The sequence below is a fragment of the Chaetodon auriga genome, chromosome 22 (assembly GCF_051107435.1).
Source record: "Chaetodon auriga isolate fChaAug3 chromosome 22, fChaAug3.hap1, whole genome shotgun sequence".
Classification (NCBI taxonomy): Eukaryota; Metazoa; Chordata; class Actinopteri; order Chaetodontiformes; family Chaetodontidae; genus Chaetodon; species Chaetodon auriga.
In genome coordinates, this window is record NC_135095.1 from 11,624,146 (window position 1) to 11,637,415 (window position 13,270).

The window sequence follows — 13,270 nt, forward strand, 5'->3', positions numbered from 1 at the left end:
GTGTGTGTGTGTGTGTGTGTGTGTGTGTGTGTGTGTGTGTGTGTGTGTGTGTGTGTTGTAATGGGAAAAAAGGGCACTGGTCAGGCCCAATTTTCTGGCCCTCAGTATGGCTGTTAATAAGATTTTGCTCTTTTTTTTAGATTTTGAATTAGAGCTGCTGCACGGCGAGGGCCTGCAGTGTGTGTGGCTGCATGCATGTCATTAATTAGCGTGTGATCAGGTGTCATCATCAGTTAATTGACTGATAATTACATCATCACTGTCCACCCAAACAGATCCCTGTTGGGACGGAAGCAAAAGCAGATGGGAGGAGGAGAGAGAAATGACAAAAGACTGAAGAAAAGGAGAAAAGAGAAGGGCATACAGAGGAGATGATGTGAGAGACTGAGTTAGGATGGGATAATCTGATTGGTCCGCTTCGTTGTATATTATCTGCTCGAGCGAATTAAATGAGCAGAGAGACTCAGGGCTTTGGAAGTTTGAAAGGGTTTGTTGTTGTAGCTGCATTTTGGACAGGGACTGTTTTGGTGGTAAGCAATATGAGACGGAGCAATGTGTAGCATGCTCTTTGTGTGAGAGTGTGTGTGTGTGTGTGTGTGTGTGTGTGTGTGTGTGTGTGTGTGTGTAGACATGGCATTTTACAGCAGAGTGCTTGGAGTTGCAGTGATAGCATCTCTCTCCAGCCTTTATCATTAAGTAGATAACAGCTCCACTGAGTTTGTATCACAGCTCATTATGGTCTGCAGTTCAGTTCACATTGAAGTTCAGCGCTGTTAGGTTCACTTCAAGTTCAGTTAAAGTGAATGTTGTCTGTCTTGACGGGACATGGACTGATATATAACTCTTTGGACTGTATTTTGTTCTGTCCCTCTGCTTCATATTGCATTTTATCCTGCCAGTACGTTTAAATTCAGCGTGTGATTTTCAGTAGCTGTAGCTTGTACAGTCAGATTTAGTGTATTATTAAATACATAATTAGCATATGCAGATTGCATTGTATAGAGTAGCACGTACTTTAAACATGCACTCCAGTGTTTTCAGTTATTCTGGTTTATTGGACCTCTGCTCAGGTTGAGCTATTAATTAGAATTATAATTGTGAAATTTGTCCATCAGTAACAGGTGCAACAAAGTGAAAAGGGATGTCAGTCACACACATGCCTCTTTTGCAGATCTATACAGTCCTGAGAAGAGGTCTGATCAGCTGAAATACTGAAAATCAACTGTGGGGACGAGCTTGAAATGTCATTAGCAAGAGCTAAAGACAACATTTTGACTTGTCAAAGCAGGAAAAGCACATGTGGCTCACTGTTGTGGCTTACTGGGACACTTGAATAAAGCGGAGGGGTCATTAACCTTATTGACTCCACCTGTTCTTTTCCTGTTATTGGAGTGAGGCAGTACTGTAGCATTAAATCAACCTTTGTCTGTATTTTAAAGGTTATTGACAGTAGTGGCACGAGAATAGCCACTGACTGCAGTGCTTCAAGAACATCAGGTTGCTGACATCAGCTTCAGAATAAGTACATATTCACAAAAATCATTGAGGTTGTTGAGGTAAAACATTAAATGTATTGTCTTTGTGCTTTTGTACTGTACTTCTGGTTGATGAGACTAAGGATTAGCAAGTTATCACATTCAGTTTTATTTATGTTTCACACAGGAAAATTTGGGGATTGGGGTTGTAGCTACTAATAACACTGTTCGAAGCGGAGTCACAATCCTTGACTGTAGTGCTGTAAGAGCCATTGACTGGCTGAAATACTGTGGAAAGCTTTGTCTGCACTGGCACCATTGACTGCACTGACAGTAATACTATAAGAGTGAATTAGTGTGAAATATTTTCGGCTGCAAAATCATATGACGGATGGATAAATTATTGGATTAAGTCCTGTCACTCGTGGTTAAGCACCCGAGCCCTCCACCCATTTTTTTTTTCATTTTCCCTCTGTCCTTCTTTTTTCTGCTCCGTCTAGATTTTAATCTCCTTCTCCTGTTTCCTCCTCTTTTCCTTGTCTGTGTTTGTTTCTTCCCTTTCTTCATCATTTCTGTTTCCCTCCTACAGTATATCCACCTCACGTCTTCTCCATCCTCTTTCCTTTCCTCTTCCATCCCTTCTTCCTTCTCTTGTTCTCCCTCCCTCTGTCAGTCAGAATCATATTTCTGAGAGCTGCTATTGACATTATAGTCGCTCACACCAGCACACAGTTTATTGTACAACACACACAAACACACACGCACGCACGCATGACATGACTGTGCATATGCATGCAACAGGACAGACACACATGCGGTCAGGCAGATTAGTGGCTCAGTATTATTAAAGTTTTACTCTCTTCTAATCCTCACACTCTCACTCATGCAGCGCGTGTGCACACACACACAAACACACACACATATAATCACTTTCAGTATATTGTACTGCTGCGTGATCAGTTTATCTCACACTGCCTGGCCCTCTCATAGGATGTACCCCACTGAGGGTGTGTGTGTGTGTGTGTGTGTGTGTGTGTGTGTGTGTGTGTGTGTGTGTGTGTGAATGATAGCGAGCAAAAGAGGGAGAGATGATGATGTGCAACAGCAGTCAGGAAGCAGATATTAACACACACTGGAGTCAGTGGTGGAGAGAAAGAGGACGACATTTCCCAGTACAGAGAATCATCTGGGAGTACTACAGCAAAGGCAGAGTCTGCCTCATGAATGTGTGTGTGTGTGTGTGTGTGTGTGTGCGTGTGTGTGTGTGTGTGTGTGTTTGTGTGTATTTTCATGCTTGTATGTATCATAAAAGTCCACTTCGCTCTTAACTTCTAGGCTCTCTCTGCACTTAAAAGGCACAGAAACCCCCTAAAATCAATCCCAGAGTTGAGAGTAAATGGGGAAAATATGGTTCCATCCAAGTAGTGAGTTGCTCCAAATTGAAACCACAGTGGTATTTCCCATAAGGCACAGCTGCTTCTGATACCAAGTGACTTCACCGCTGACGAATGTAAAGAACACCTCCTTGGGCACTCAATTCAAAGTGCACTGCTGCTAAATATCTGCAGACATATCTCGTGTTGTTGTTTAGTCAGTGCTTTTGTTTTAATATTACCTTGAGGGCATTCCTGTTTTATTTTAGCTGTAATAAAAAATAAATAAAGTTTATTTATATAGCACTTATCTAAACAAATATTACAACATGCTTGGCATAAAACAGAAATAGAAAAAAGAACAAATGACAAGAATAAAACTAACAATAACAATAAAATAATATTAAAAAAAAAAAAAAATCTGACAGGAAATACGTTTAACGGTTTCCATGAGGACTAGCTTGGTGCAGAGACTGGAGGTGACGTCTTGTAGGCTAACCTGCGCCACGAGAGGAAATGGCTTCCTGGTAGACTCAAATGTTTCATGTTTATATGTTTTGCAGCGTTAAACTGACCGACGGGCAGTTTGTTTTGATTGTTGTGCTACTTTTGTGTGGTCCCCTTGGCTAAGCTAGCTTAGCTGTTGGCTAAAAACAGCGCTAGCTTGTTTTGCTCGTTTCCTAACGTTGACGTATTTGTGCGCCTGTCAGTTGTGTAATGTAACGCTACTTAAGTTACATGTATTGTAATGAGGCACGTATGTAACGCTACCTGTGTGATTTCTTAAGTGCAGTTTTTCTTCATTTATGCATTTTTATTATATTACTACCACTACTGCTACGCCATTTCCAACACAAATATTGAGCTAACTACTTGCTATATTTAACAGCTAGCTTAATTTTGTAACTGTTAATTGCTTTATCATTATATACCATTGAGTGGTTTAATCTAGAATAATATATTTCAAAAATAATTTGTGTGTGTTTTGGATTAAAATTTTGGTATAGTAAGTAAAATTATTATACAGTGTCAGAGACAAGTATTGTAACCTACTGACATTATTTGACAGCTATCTTAACTGGTTCGCAACTTTACATCATCATCAAAATTTTCACCCCAAACACAAAAATCTTGTCATATATATTAGTATTTTAGAAATATAGTGTTATAGATTTAATGACCCAACGGTATAAAATGATAAAGTAATTAAAATTAGCTCCCACTTCTCAAGTTACAAAATTAAATTGCTGCAAATGAATGCATATGTAATGCTTACAATAATTCAATAGTATATGTAAAATAATACAACACTGACAGGAGACACTCTGCTTCATAAAAAGCCTGATATATGAAATGTACTTTAAGCAGTATGAAAAGCACAGGTGTAAATAATTAAATTAATGTTGGCTCAACTCAATAGCTGTTCCAGTTCAGGGTCTTCTTAATGTGCATGCTGGCTCACTGTCACATTTTCATGGCATCGTTAATGTTATTATTAACACCTGTGCTGTTCCTGCTGTAATAAGTCAAAATGTCTGCTGTCTGCTCGTCAGGGGCGTAGCACCAAATTCTGGGCCCTGTACACTCTCAATGTCAGTGGGCCCCTATCCATGCCAGTGCACGAGGCGCGTGGGCAAAAAAAAAAAGAAAAAAAGAAAAAGACAAAAAGAGGGTATTTATTTAAAATTGAAAAAGCATAAATAGGGTTTTAAGCTACAGCCAGATCAGATTATATTGATGAGTGGTTCTTTCATTCACCACCTGAATTGATGCATTTGGTCTACTTCTGCTCAAATACCTAAAACATTAGGCTACATCTGGTTTCTGTACTAACGTTTTGATCCATGACACTCTTGCAAATTTTGATTTAAAAACATTTATTCTTGAACAGGAGAACAGGAGACAACTGCACACTCAGAATCAAATCAAATAAGCTGCATTACTTTTGTAATGAGAAGGTACAGTATAAATGAACAGAAAAATATTAAGGTTCAATGTGAAAAAAAGAAGCTGTGACTGGTTTCTGATTTTTACATTAAAGGCCTATGTCATTTTATCAACAGAGCCTGCAATAGTACAAAATGTTGACTGTCAAATTGTTCTTCAGCTTGCAGAAAAAGAAATAAAGCCTTGCTGACATGAGATGTAAAGATATAATTTACATCCCAGTAAATGCCCACTGACGGGTCTTTTTGTTTGCAAAGTCACTAATAAGATCTGTAAAGTCCAACTGTTTGGCTAATTGGCTTTCAATCGACAGAATGGCGAGGCTGTTCAGTCTATCCTGGCCACTGCTGCTCCAGCTGCTGCAGCTGCGCCACTGTTTGTTTCTGAAACTGGTTAATAGTGACAACTAACGTTATCTAAAGCTGCAAAAAGCTGCAAGCAGCCTGGTTGGAAACTAGCAAAGCTAAAGACTTCACATGAGCATACAAACATCAGCAGCAGCTGTCTGTAGTGGACTACGTTAACTTTAATTGGATTTTGCATAACAAGCAAACTCGGTTCACCTTTTGGAAAGAAAGCAGTCAACAGCTGCCTCCCTTCATTCTGCCTTTTTTCTTTTGCCTTCCGCTCTTTCTTCTTTTGATACCCCGATTTTTGCTTTTTGGGCAGCATGCTGTCTAACCCCCTGGTCATTCAATCTGGGCTCACTGACGTTACACTTGTCGCCGGTCGCTGTCGGGCGGACTAAACCATTTTGCGCGTCCAAGAGGGGGGGCCCCCAGAATGTCCAATATGTTGGGAGGACTGTGACATAAAGTTCATTCTCTCAGTTGATGTTATAAATATATTTGAAATAAATTATGACACCAATTAATTGGAGGGCCCAATTCATTCGAAATAAAAACATCACAAAAAAAAAAAAAAAAAAAAAAAAAAATCAGGATTGTCATGGGCCCCTCTCCCTACTCGGGCCCTGGGTAGTCAGGTCCACTTTTCCCCCCACTACCACGCCCATGCTGCTCGTCTGCACAGAGTAGTTGCTGCTAATGTGAGCAAGCCATCAGAATGAAGTACATATTGCTGATTTGGAACTGGGATAAGTAAAAGAGAGTAAAATCGGCCTTCGTTGTTAATGTACCTAATTACATTTCTTCTGATGTAATTTTGTGAAATAATACGATATGTAAGTGAACAATTAGTGAGGAGCACCTTTGGATAGTGTAGCTGAAGCAGAAGCACCTGTTGATATCAGCAGTGAAGCGAGGGAGGTCAGAGGGCACAGGCTCCATGTTGCTCTGTGACACTACACGCATACTGTGAGTCACTTAATTGCTGAGCAAGTGTGTTTCTGATTTAAATCACACTTGAGAGTAATACATTACTTTTTGGATGATACATGCCATAGTGTGGGCACCTGCAAAGCAATACTACTAACAATAGAGGTTACAGCAGTTTTCAGAACAGCAGTTCACTTCCTGAACCAGGATTAAAACATTTCAGGACTGCAGTGAGGCAAATAAAATCAACTGAAAATCATACAAAAATAAAATTGAATAGAATTTCCGATAATAATATAAAGTTAAAAACTCATAAAAGTACAGCAGTGCGTGTGATATAGATACCACTCTGCAGAATCTGATGTAACGTTCCCTCAGGCCATCATCCACTGTGAGTTCATATGCAGAAACTTAAAGCTCTGAAGTGAGAGGAGTGGGATTTCAGCGGATATTGTAACCACCCTGTAATCGTACTAAGCATTCAGGATAAGTCTATCTCTCTCCGCCTCCTCTCTCTAACCCCTGTACATCTCTTCTCCCTTTTTCCTGTTTCTCTCTCCTTATCTGTGTTGTAACAGCAGAGGTTGGATTAACTTTACAGGGTTCTTTAAACTTTTGTATTCTTTTTCTCCCCAGGGTAGCTCTGCATTTAGGGGATTTGTGAATTTGACATTGAGAATTACATTATGGTCAGATATGACTGAAATCAGCCTATTTGTAGTTCGCTGAAAGCATTGATGTAAATACTGTACACTTGAATAAGCTTTCCATTCTCACTGGGGGCTACCTGTGCTAATAAATTTAGCATTGTAACATATGCAGTACTGCGACCACATATACGCCCATCTGATGGTACTCTGTTATTGTATGCAACTTGTAGCAGTATAAATAATATAAAAATGAACACTGGTGATTCTGTCCTCATACAGTTGTGTTTTTCAAGCAAAAATTTCATTAAGAAACTTTTGAGGTAGATTCAAGATTCGTTATTACTCAAAAATAATTTGTTTGGTCAGTATTGCTGAAATGCTTTGATATCAGCAGGAACTTGCTCATAGCAGAAATATACAGTAGTTTCCATTAAGCATAAACCATAAACCTGAAAAGCGTATATCATTCCACAGTGTGTGTAATCTACTACAGGGTGAGAGCATTTGTGGAATCCTTGTTCAGATGTCAGAGGCATGGGAGGGCTGAGAGGATGTTATAACTGTCTTTAATCTGGCTAAGCATACAGTCTGGATAATCCGCTCTCTTTCAGCACTTTTACTCACTTAGTCTTATTCCTGCAATTTGTCTGGGTGAGACTGTAATCTCACTGAGATTATTGTAATTCTGTTTGGAGTACTCTTCTCCTCTCTTCTTTTATTCTACTATATACATTTGCTGTCTTGTAATTTTATATCTACAAGACTTGAACACACTCTTTATATATCAAATAACAGAGTTTGAGAGTGCTAAACCTTTGACTGCATGGAATTGTTGGCCTTTGGGTTATGATTTTACAAGACTCAAAATGAATTCATATTGTGGTGCTTTAAAATTTGGACACTTGTAAAATCCTTGAAAAATTTGCCTCTACGTTGTGAAAAAGAAAAACAGGAAATGTCTCAGCAAAAAGCTAGAAAAAATTGAAATGCAACAATTCTAAAGAGTTGTAAGATAAAATGACCATTGCACAATGTCAGCAGATTGAATGGTCATTACACCAACCAGTCGTTGCTGGTCTGATGAGTGGTGTTGTTGACACAAAGTGAATGGACTGCATAACCTACACAATATGCTGAAGAACTAAACAGCACACAGTTAGCTCTGTTGCACTTGCTTGACAGATGGAAGTATATTAGTCATCGGTCTATCCTACGGGGAGACACTTCAGTGTCTGGAAAATATGCAGGGCTCACTAACTGATATGTCAACAATTCAAACACCCTTGAAGCCTCCAAAGTAAACTGCCAAACTGTAAAAAATTTAAACAGTCGATCAACTTTAAGGAACATGTGTGATTTATTAAATCAACAAGTGAATCACTTACTGACTGAAGGAGGTGATTTAAGAGCTTACTGACAGCTAACTTGTGCTGTTTGCTAACTTCTTTTCTCTTCTCTTTCCCTTCTTGCTTCTCTCTATGCCAGGCTCCGACTACTCTCCACCTCCCCCCCTTCCTTGCCCTCCTCCCCCCGGCCTGACCAACGAGCACAGTGGCGGTGGGAGCCATGGTGACCATGATGGAGGAGGGGGCGGGGTCAACCACGGGGTGGGCGTGGTGGGCCTGGCCCCGGAGCACATCCCCACACCGGGGGCGGCCCTCAGCTGGCAGGCGGCCATAGACGCTGCGCGGCAAGCGAAAATGATGGGCAACGCAGCATCGAGCGGAGGGGCAGGGCTTGGGTCGGGAGGGGGCGGGCCCATCTCCACGGCTAGCTCCACGCAAAGGAAGAGACAACACTATAGCTCTAAGCCCAAGAAACAGACAACGACGACAGCCACAAGGCCGCCGCGGGCCCTGCTCTGTCTCACACTCAAGAACCCCATCCGCAGGGCCTGCATCAGCATTGTAGAGTGGAAGTATCCTTTACCTAACCGTGAGTGGAGTCTGCAGCGTGGAATAACATGCAATATGTTTTCATTACGCTCTCAAGAAAGTGTTTTTATAGGTTGACACCTGACATTGATTAATTCACTTAGTCGAGAATCTGTCCTCTTAAGCTCCGAGACGAGGACATTAAAATCAGGCAGATGATGCTGCCTTGTACAGAGTAAGCTGAGGAATAGATTTGTAATTCTCATAATCTTTAGTGTTGCAATGCTATCGTCATGTCAAAAGCATATACTGTACCTTCCAGGACTTATCATTTGAAACTGTGACCGCAGTAAAAAAAAGACTGACTTACTTTAAAAGCTTGTATCTGTTAAGACAAGAGAAACCAGAAAATATACAGATTTTTCTGCAAATATATGCTGCGATAATGTATGTGTTGTTTCCTTCCAATGTGGAATAGATGGATAGATGCTGGATGGATAGATACAATTAGAAAAAAAACGTGGTAAGGAGGATAAGCAGAAGGAGAGGAAAAGGAGGGCATGCAGGACGTAAACAGGTTCAGAATGCATCACACTTCCTCTTTCTGTCTTGATCATTTTTCATTCTCTGTCTCATTTGCTGTTTCTCTGTTCTCTACTCACTCGCCTTAATCCTTTCTCCCCTTCCTCTGTCTGTCCTCGCTCTTTTTCTGCTCTCTCCCTTTCATCTTACATTCTTTTCTCACAGGAGGATAAAACAAATTGTGTCATTTTCATCCCTCCTTCACACCTCTCCCCAGCACATGTCTCTCCCCTACCTCTTTCTAACTGTGTTTATCCCCTCTCCCCCAGGTCCATCCATGCCTCTGTTCCTCCTTTGCTTCCCGCACCCTCTCCCTCTCATTTATTATCTGTCTCTCCCTCCCTCTGTCCATCCAAATCCCTTTATTCCTGCTGTTCCTCCATTCGTCCTTCCTTTCTACCCTTTCTGTTCTCTGGAGTTTCTGTCTTTTTCTTTTAAGATTTGGAACATAATGACTTGGTTTTCCCTCCGGGTGAGATGGAGGGGGAATGGGAGAGGGACAGAAATGGTCAGTGTCACAGTCAAAGTGATCTGTAATAGGAGAGGGTCCACATGAGCATGAACTCTGCAAGAGCATAGTCACACTTCATCCTGAGAGGGAGAGGAAGAGGAGGGGTTGGGGGAAATGAGAAGGGCAGGGATGTGGGCAGGACATGGATGTCGACAGGAGAGATGATGGAGCTGAATAGCTGAGGAGGGAGGGTGGGATCGAGGGAGGATGGGCAAGGTAAACAAGAAAAATGACAGAGCAGGGGGAGGGCAAATAATGAGTGAGGGGTGGAGAGGAGAGAGGATAGGGGGATCATGAGGGAGGAGAGGACTGGATAGCAGAGCGAATTGGTGAGGAAAGAGATGATGAGTTTGAAGTTGTGTGTGTTTGTATATGTGTGTTTGAAGAGGTTCATTAGGGAATTACCAAAGTAGGATAAGTCAGAGTTGATAACATCGTAGGATATAATGAGTAAAAGTATGATGGAAAATACTGTTTGTAATAATTGTACACCACACATAGGTCCTACCTGCATGCATATCAGAAGCTCCAGGACTGGTTTGCAACCCCACATGTCAGTAATACTAATATGTTTTAATTGAAACAATCTTCAAGCCTAAAAGTGACTTCTAATTGAGATTTGAAAGAATTACATTTCACATTTTTAACTATTAAGAAGATAGATTTGTTAGAGTTTTGTTAAAGTGTCCTTAATCCCCCTCAGTGTGGTACAGAAGGGGACACAGGCAAATTATCCTTCTGATCACCTTGTGTATTTATAGTAATAACTAAAAGTCAGCATGTCAACAGTAGACCTTAAGATAGCCTGTCCAGCTGTGCTCTTGTGGTAAAAAAAAGAAAAAAGAAGAAGAAAAGCATTGGAAAAAGCATGCAGAATCCCTCAGGGTCTCTGGAACAATCTCACCCAATGACTGATGAGCGTTCCGATCATTACCCACAATTCCCGGCATCATTCATTTAAACAGCTCTGAAGGGAGGGAAGAGAGAGCCAGAGTCACAGAGAGAGAAAGGTGAGGGAATTAGATGAGTGAAGGAAAGCGGAAAGACGTTAAAGAGGGCTCTTAGGGAGAGTGAGAGGCTAGTAAGAGAGGAAGAAGTAAACAGGATGGAGTCTGAGTTGCAAAAAAGAAAAAGAAAAACATGGATAGAGCAAGGAGTGCAAAAATTACAGGAAATTCTGTCCTTCACTAGTTTCAAAGATCCCCATCCAACTGTCTGTCTTTCTGCCTGATTATCTATCTAAGCATTCTGCTTTGGGATGTCCTTCATACCTGCGGAGTGGGCCTGTTTAAATGCAGCCTGTGGTTGAACGTCAGTCTGTGGGTGACTTTGTGCTCTGTGCTGGATGCATTTCTTACGTACATAGTTATGCATTCATGTGCTTTTATTCCATAGGCTTAGCGTGTATATGTGCGTGCGCCAGTGTGTGTCTTTGTGCGTGTGTCCTGTATTCTGTGAGTACCTCTGTCTCTAGAGATAGCATATCCGAAATCTTCCTCTCTTCCTCCTCTGTTACCATGACAACAGCTGCTGCTCTCAACAGGTCGATGGGGCCCGTCTGAGCTCACGCATACACATGCACGCAAACACGCTTAGACGAGAGACCCCGCGCATAAACACTCCTGGAAGAGCGCACATGTATTTGCACACAGACGATAAAGGACTGAAACACACACACACACACACACACACACAGACACGGCACTCTCACATGCAGTGTAATTATAGCATTTAAGCATTACCTGCACACTGCAAGGTCAGCGTGAGAGACAAGGAGAGAGCAGGGGCAGGTGTACGTCTAACTACAATGTTCTCTATATGAAATCACACTAAGTGGTAGTTTTGAAAAGGTGTCATTGACTTCATTCACACCCACACACAAACACAAACACACACAAACACAAACACACACACTCTCGCTCTCTCTCTCTCTCTCTCTCTGTTTCCTGGCTAACAGCTTATGCATTGCATCAGGTCACATGAGGGGTTACACTATTTGTAGGCATTTTCAGCTCAATCAGAAAAAGAGATAAATATTCTCAGCAAAACACAGAAGAGTGTTGAGCTTGCTCTCCCGGATGATATCAGTATATCCCTGCTTTCTTATTGGGGTTTGTCGAGATAAGAGATTGTGCTGTGTTAGTGTGCTGCATGCAGTGTTTGTGTGATGCAGCTGCTGAATGCAGAGTATTTTGGAGAGTAACAGCATCCCGGTGTGTCTGCAGATGCAAATGTGACGATTTGTCCAAAGCATATACAGTTAGCCTGTTAAAATGCTGAATGTATATGTTAAATTCCAAAATGCCTCAGACAGTGGCACCCTGGTGAATACCACGTCATGTCAGCTGTGAAACCTGCTGAGCTAACTGGCAGCTGATTTCAATTATGTTATGTATGTACCTGTCGGAGTCAGTCCCCACTGTTAGCTTTGAACAAAGTCATTGCCGTCATACCAATCGTTATGTCTTTGCTGCAATGCTGTTAAATTTTTCTATTTGCTATTGTTATGCTGATTAATGTACAGTGCGTTATTAATAGACTTGGTACTTGGTTTGATTCTTCATTCAGACCCCCAGAATTTCCTCCAAGTGCTGTTTTGTTCTCAACGGCACACCAAACAGTAGATTTATTATCATGTTGATGGAAGCAGACCTCAAGGGTTTTTTGAAATTGTGGGTCAGGAACCCAGAATGAGTCACAAGCCTGTTTTTCTGCGGGTCCCGCATGTCTGAGTGTGTTTTAATGAGCCTGCAGTACAAGGGTGAGTGATTAACTTTGATTTTAGTCCCATGCTGAATGAGCTGAATGATCTTGTGGTCTATGATGTTTGAGGGTCAGTCCTTAATCCAAACATAAACTAAGTATTAGACCCACCATAAAAATGTTAAGAATTTTTCCCCCCTTCACTCTCTCTCCCCGTCTAAAGGGGTTTTTCTAAAACAGTGGTTGAGGTCCTGAAATGGATAGCAGGGCTGTTTCTAAAGTCAGTAAAAGATTGTTAAAGTTGTTAAGTTCACTTTTTGTGATGTATTTGTCAAGACATTTCCATCTGCCACTTAAAATATTCATGTACACAGGATGAAAAAACAGTGTGTGAATGAAATGAATAGCAGATGAAGCTTAAAGCCAATAGCTAAATTTCTGAGATAGTTTATTCACTCATTTTTGGAAACTTAATGCAAGTGTCACCATCTGAAATTGGGTCTTAGGATCTGCTGTAAAGCTCATGTTGGCATTTTTAGGTACCATAAAAACCTTCATACATTTCACAACTGGGATCAATTTGATTAACGTTACAGCCACAAATTTAAATTCTTGCTCTTTTGCAAATGACAATAATATGTGTTAACAATGCTGGTGACGTATACGTAGTGCAGACTATTACCCCTAGCAAAGTGTTGAATGGATTCATCTTTCCAGCGAGGCAGCCATTAGGACCTAATCTTTTTACTCCAGTGAAACTCTACCTGCAGACGGTTCTGGATAGCTTTAGCTGCAGAACGTGGACTAATCCATCACCGAGAACTTCCTGTAAGAGTCACATTATAGATGTATGGTAATGCTTCCAATTTAGTCATCTT

The 13,270-nt window shown here is 41.1% G+C and overlaps 1 protein-coding gene across 12 annotated transcripts in view; it reads left to right on the forward strand.

Annotated features, from left to right (window-relative positions):
• Positions 1-13,270, forward strand: part of cacna1c (calcium channel, voltage-dependent, L type, alpha 1C subunit) — a 176,736-nt gene that overhangs the window by 43,155 nt on the left and 120,311 nt on the right. For all 12 annotated transcript variants that reach the window (XM_076722869.1, XM_076722874.1, XM_076722870.1 and 9 more), the window contains exon 2: positions 8,208-8,640. In XM_076722869.1, the coding sequence (XP_076578984.1) occupies positions 8,208-8,640 (433 nt within the window). The remainder of the gene's footprint in view (positions 1-8,207; positions 8,641-13,270) is intronic.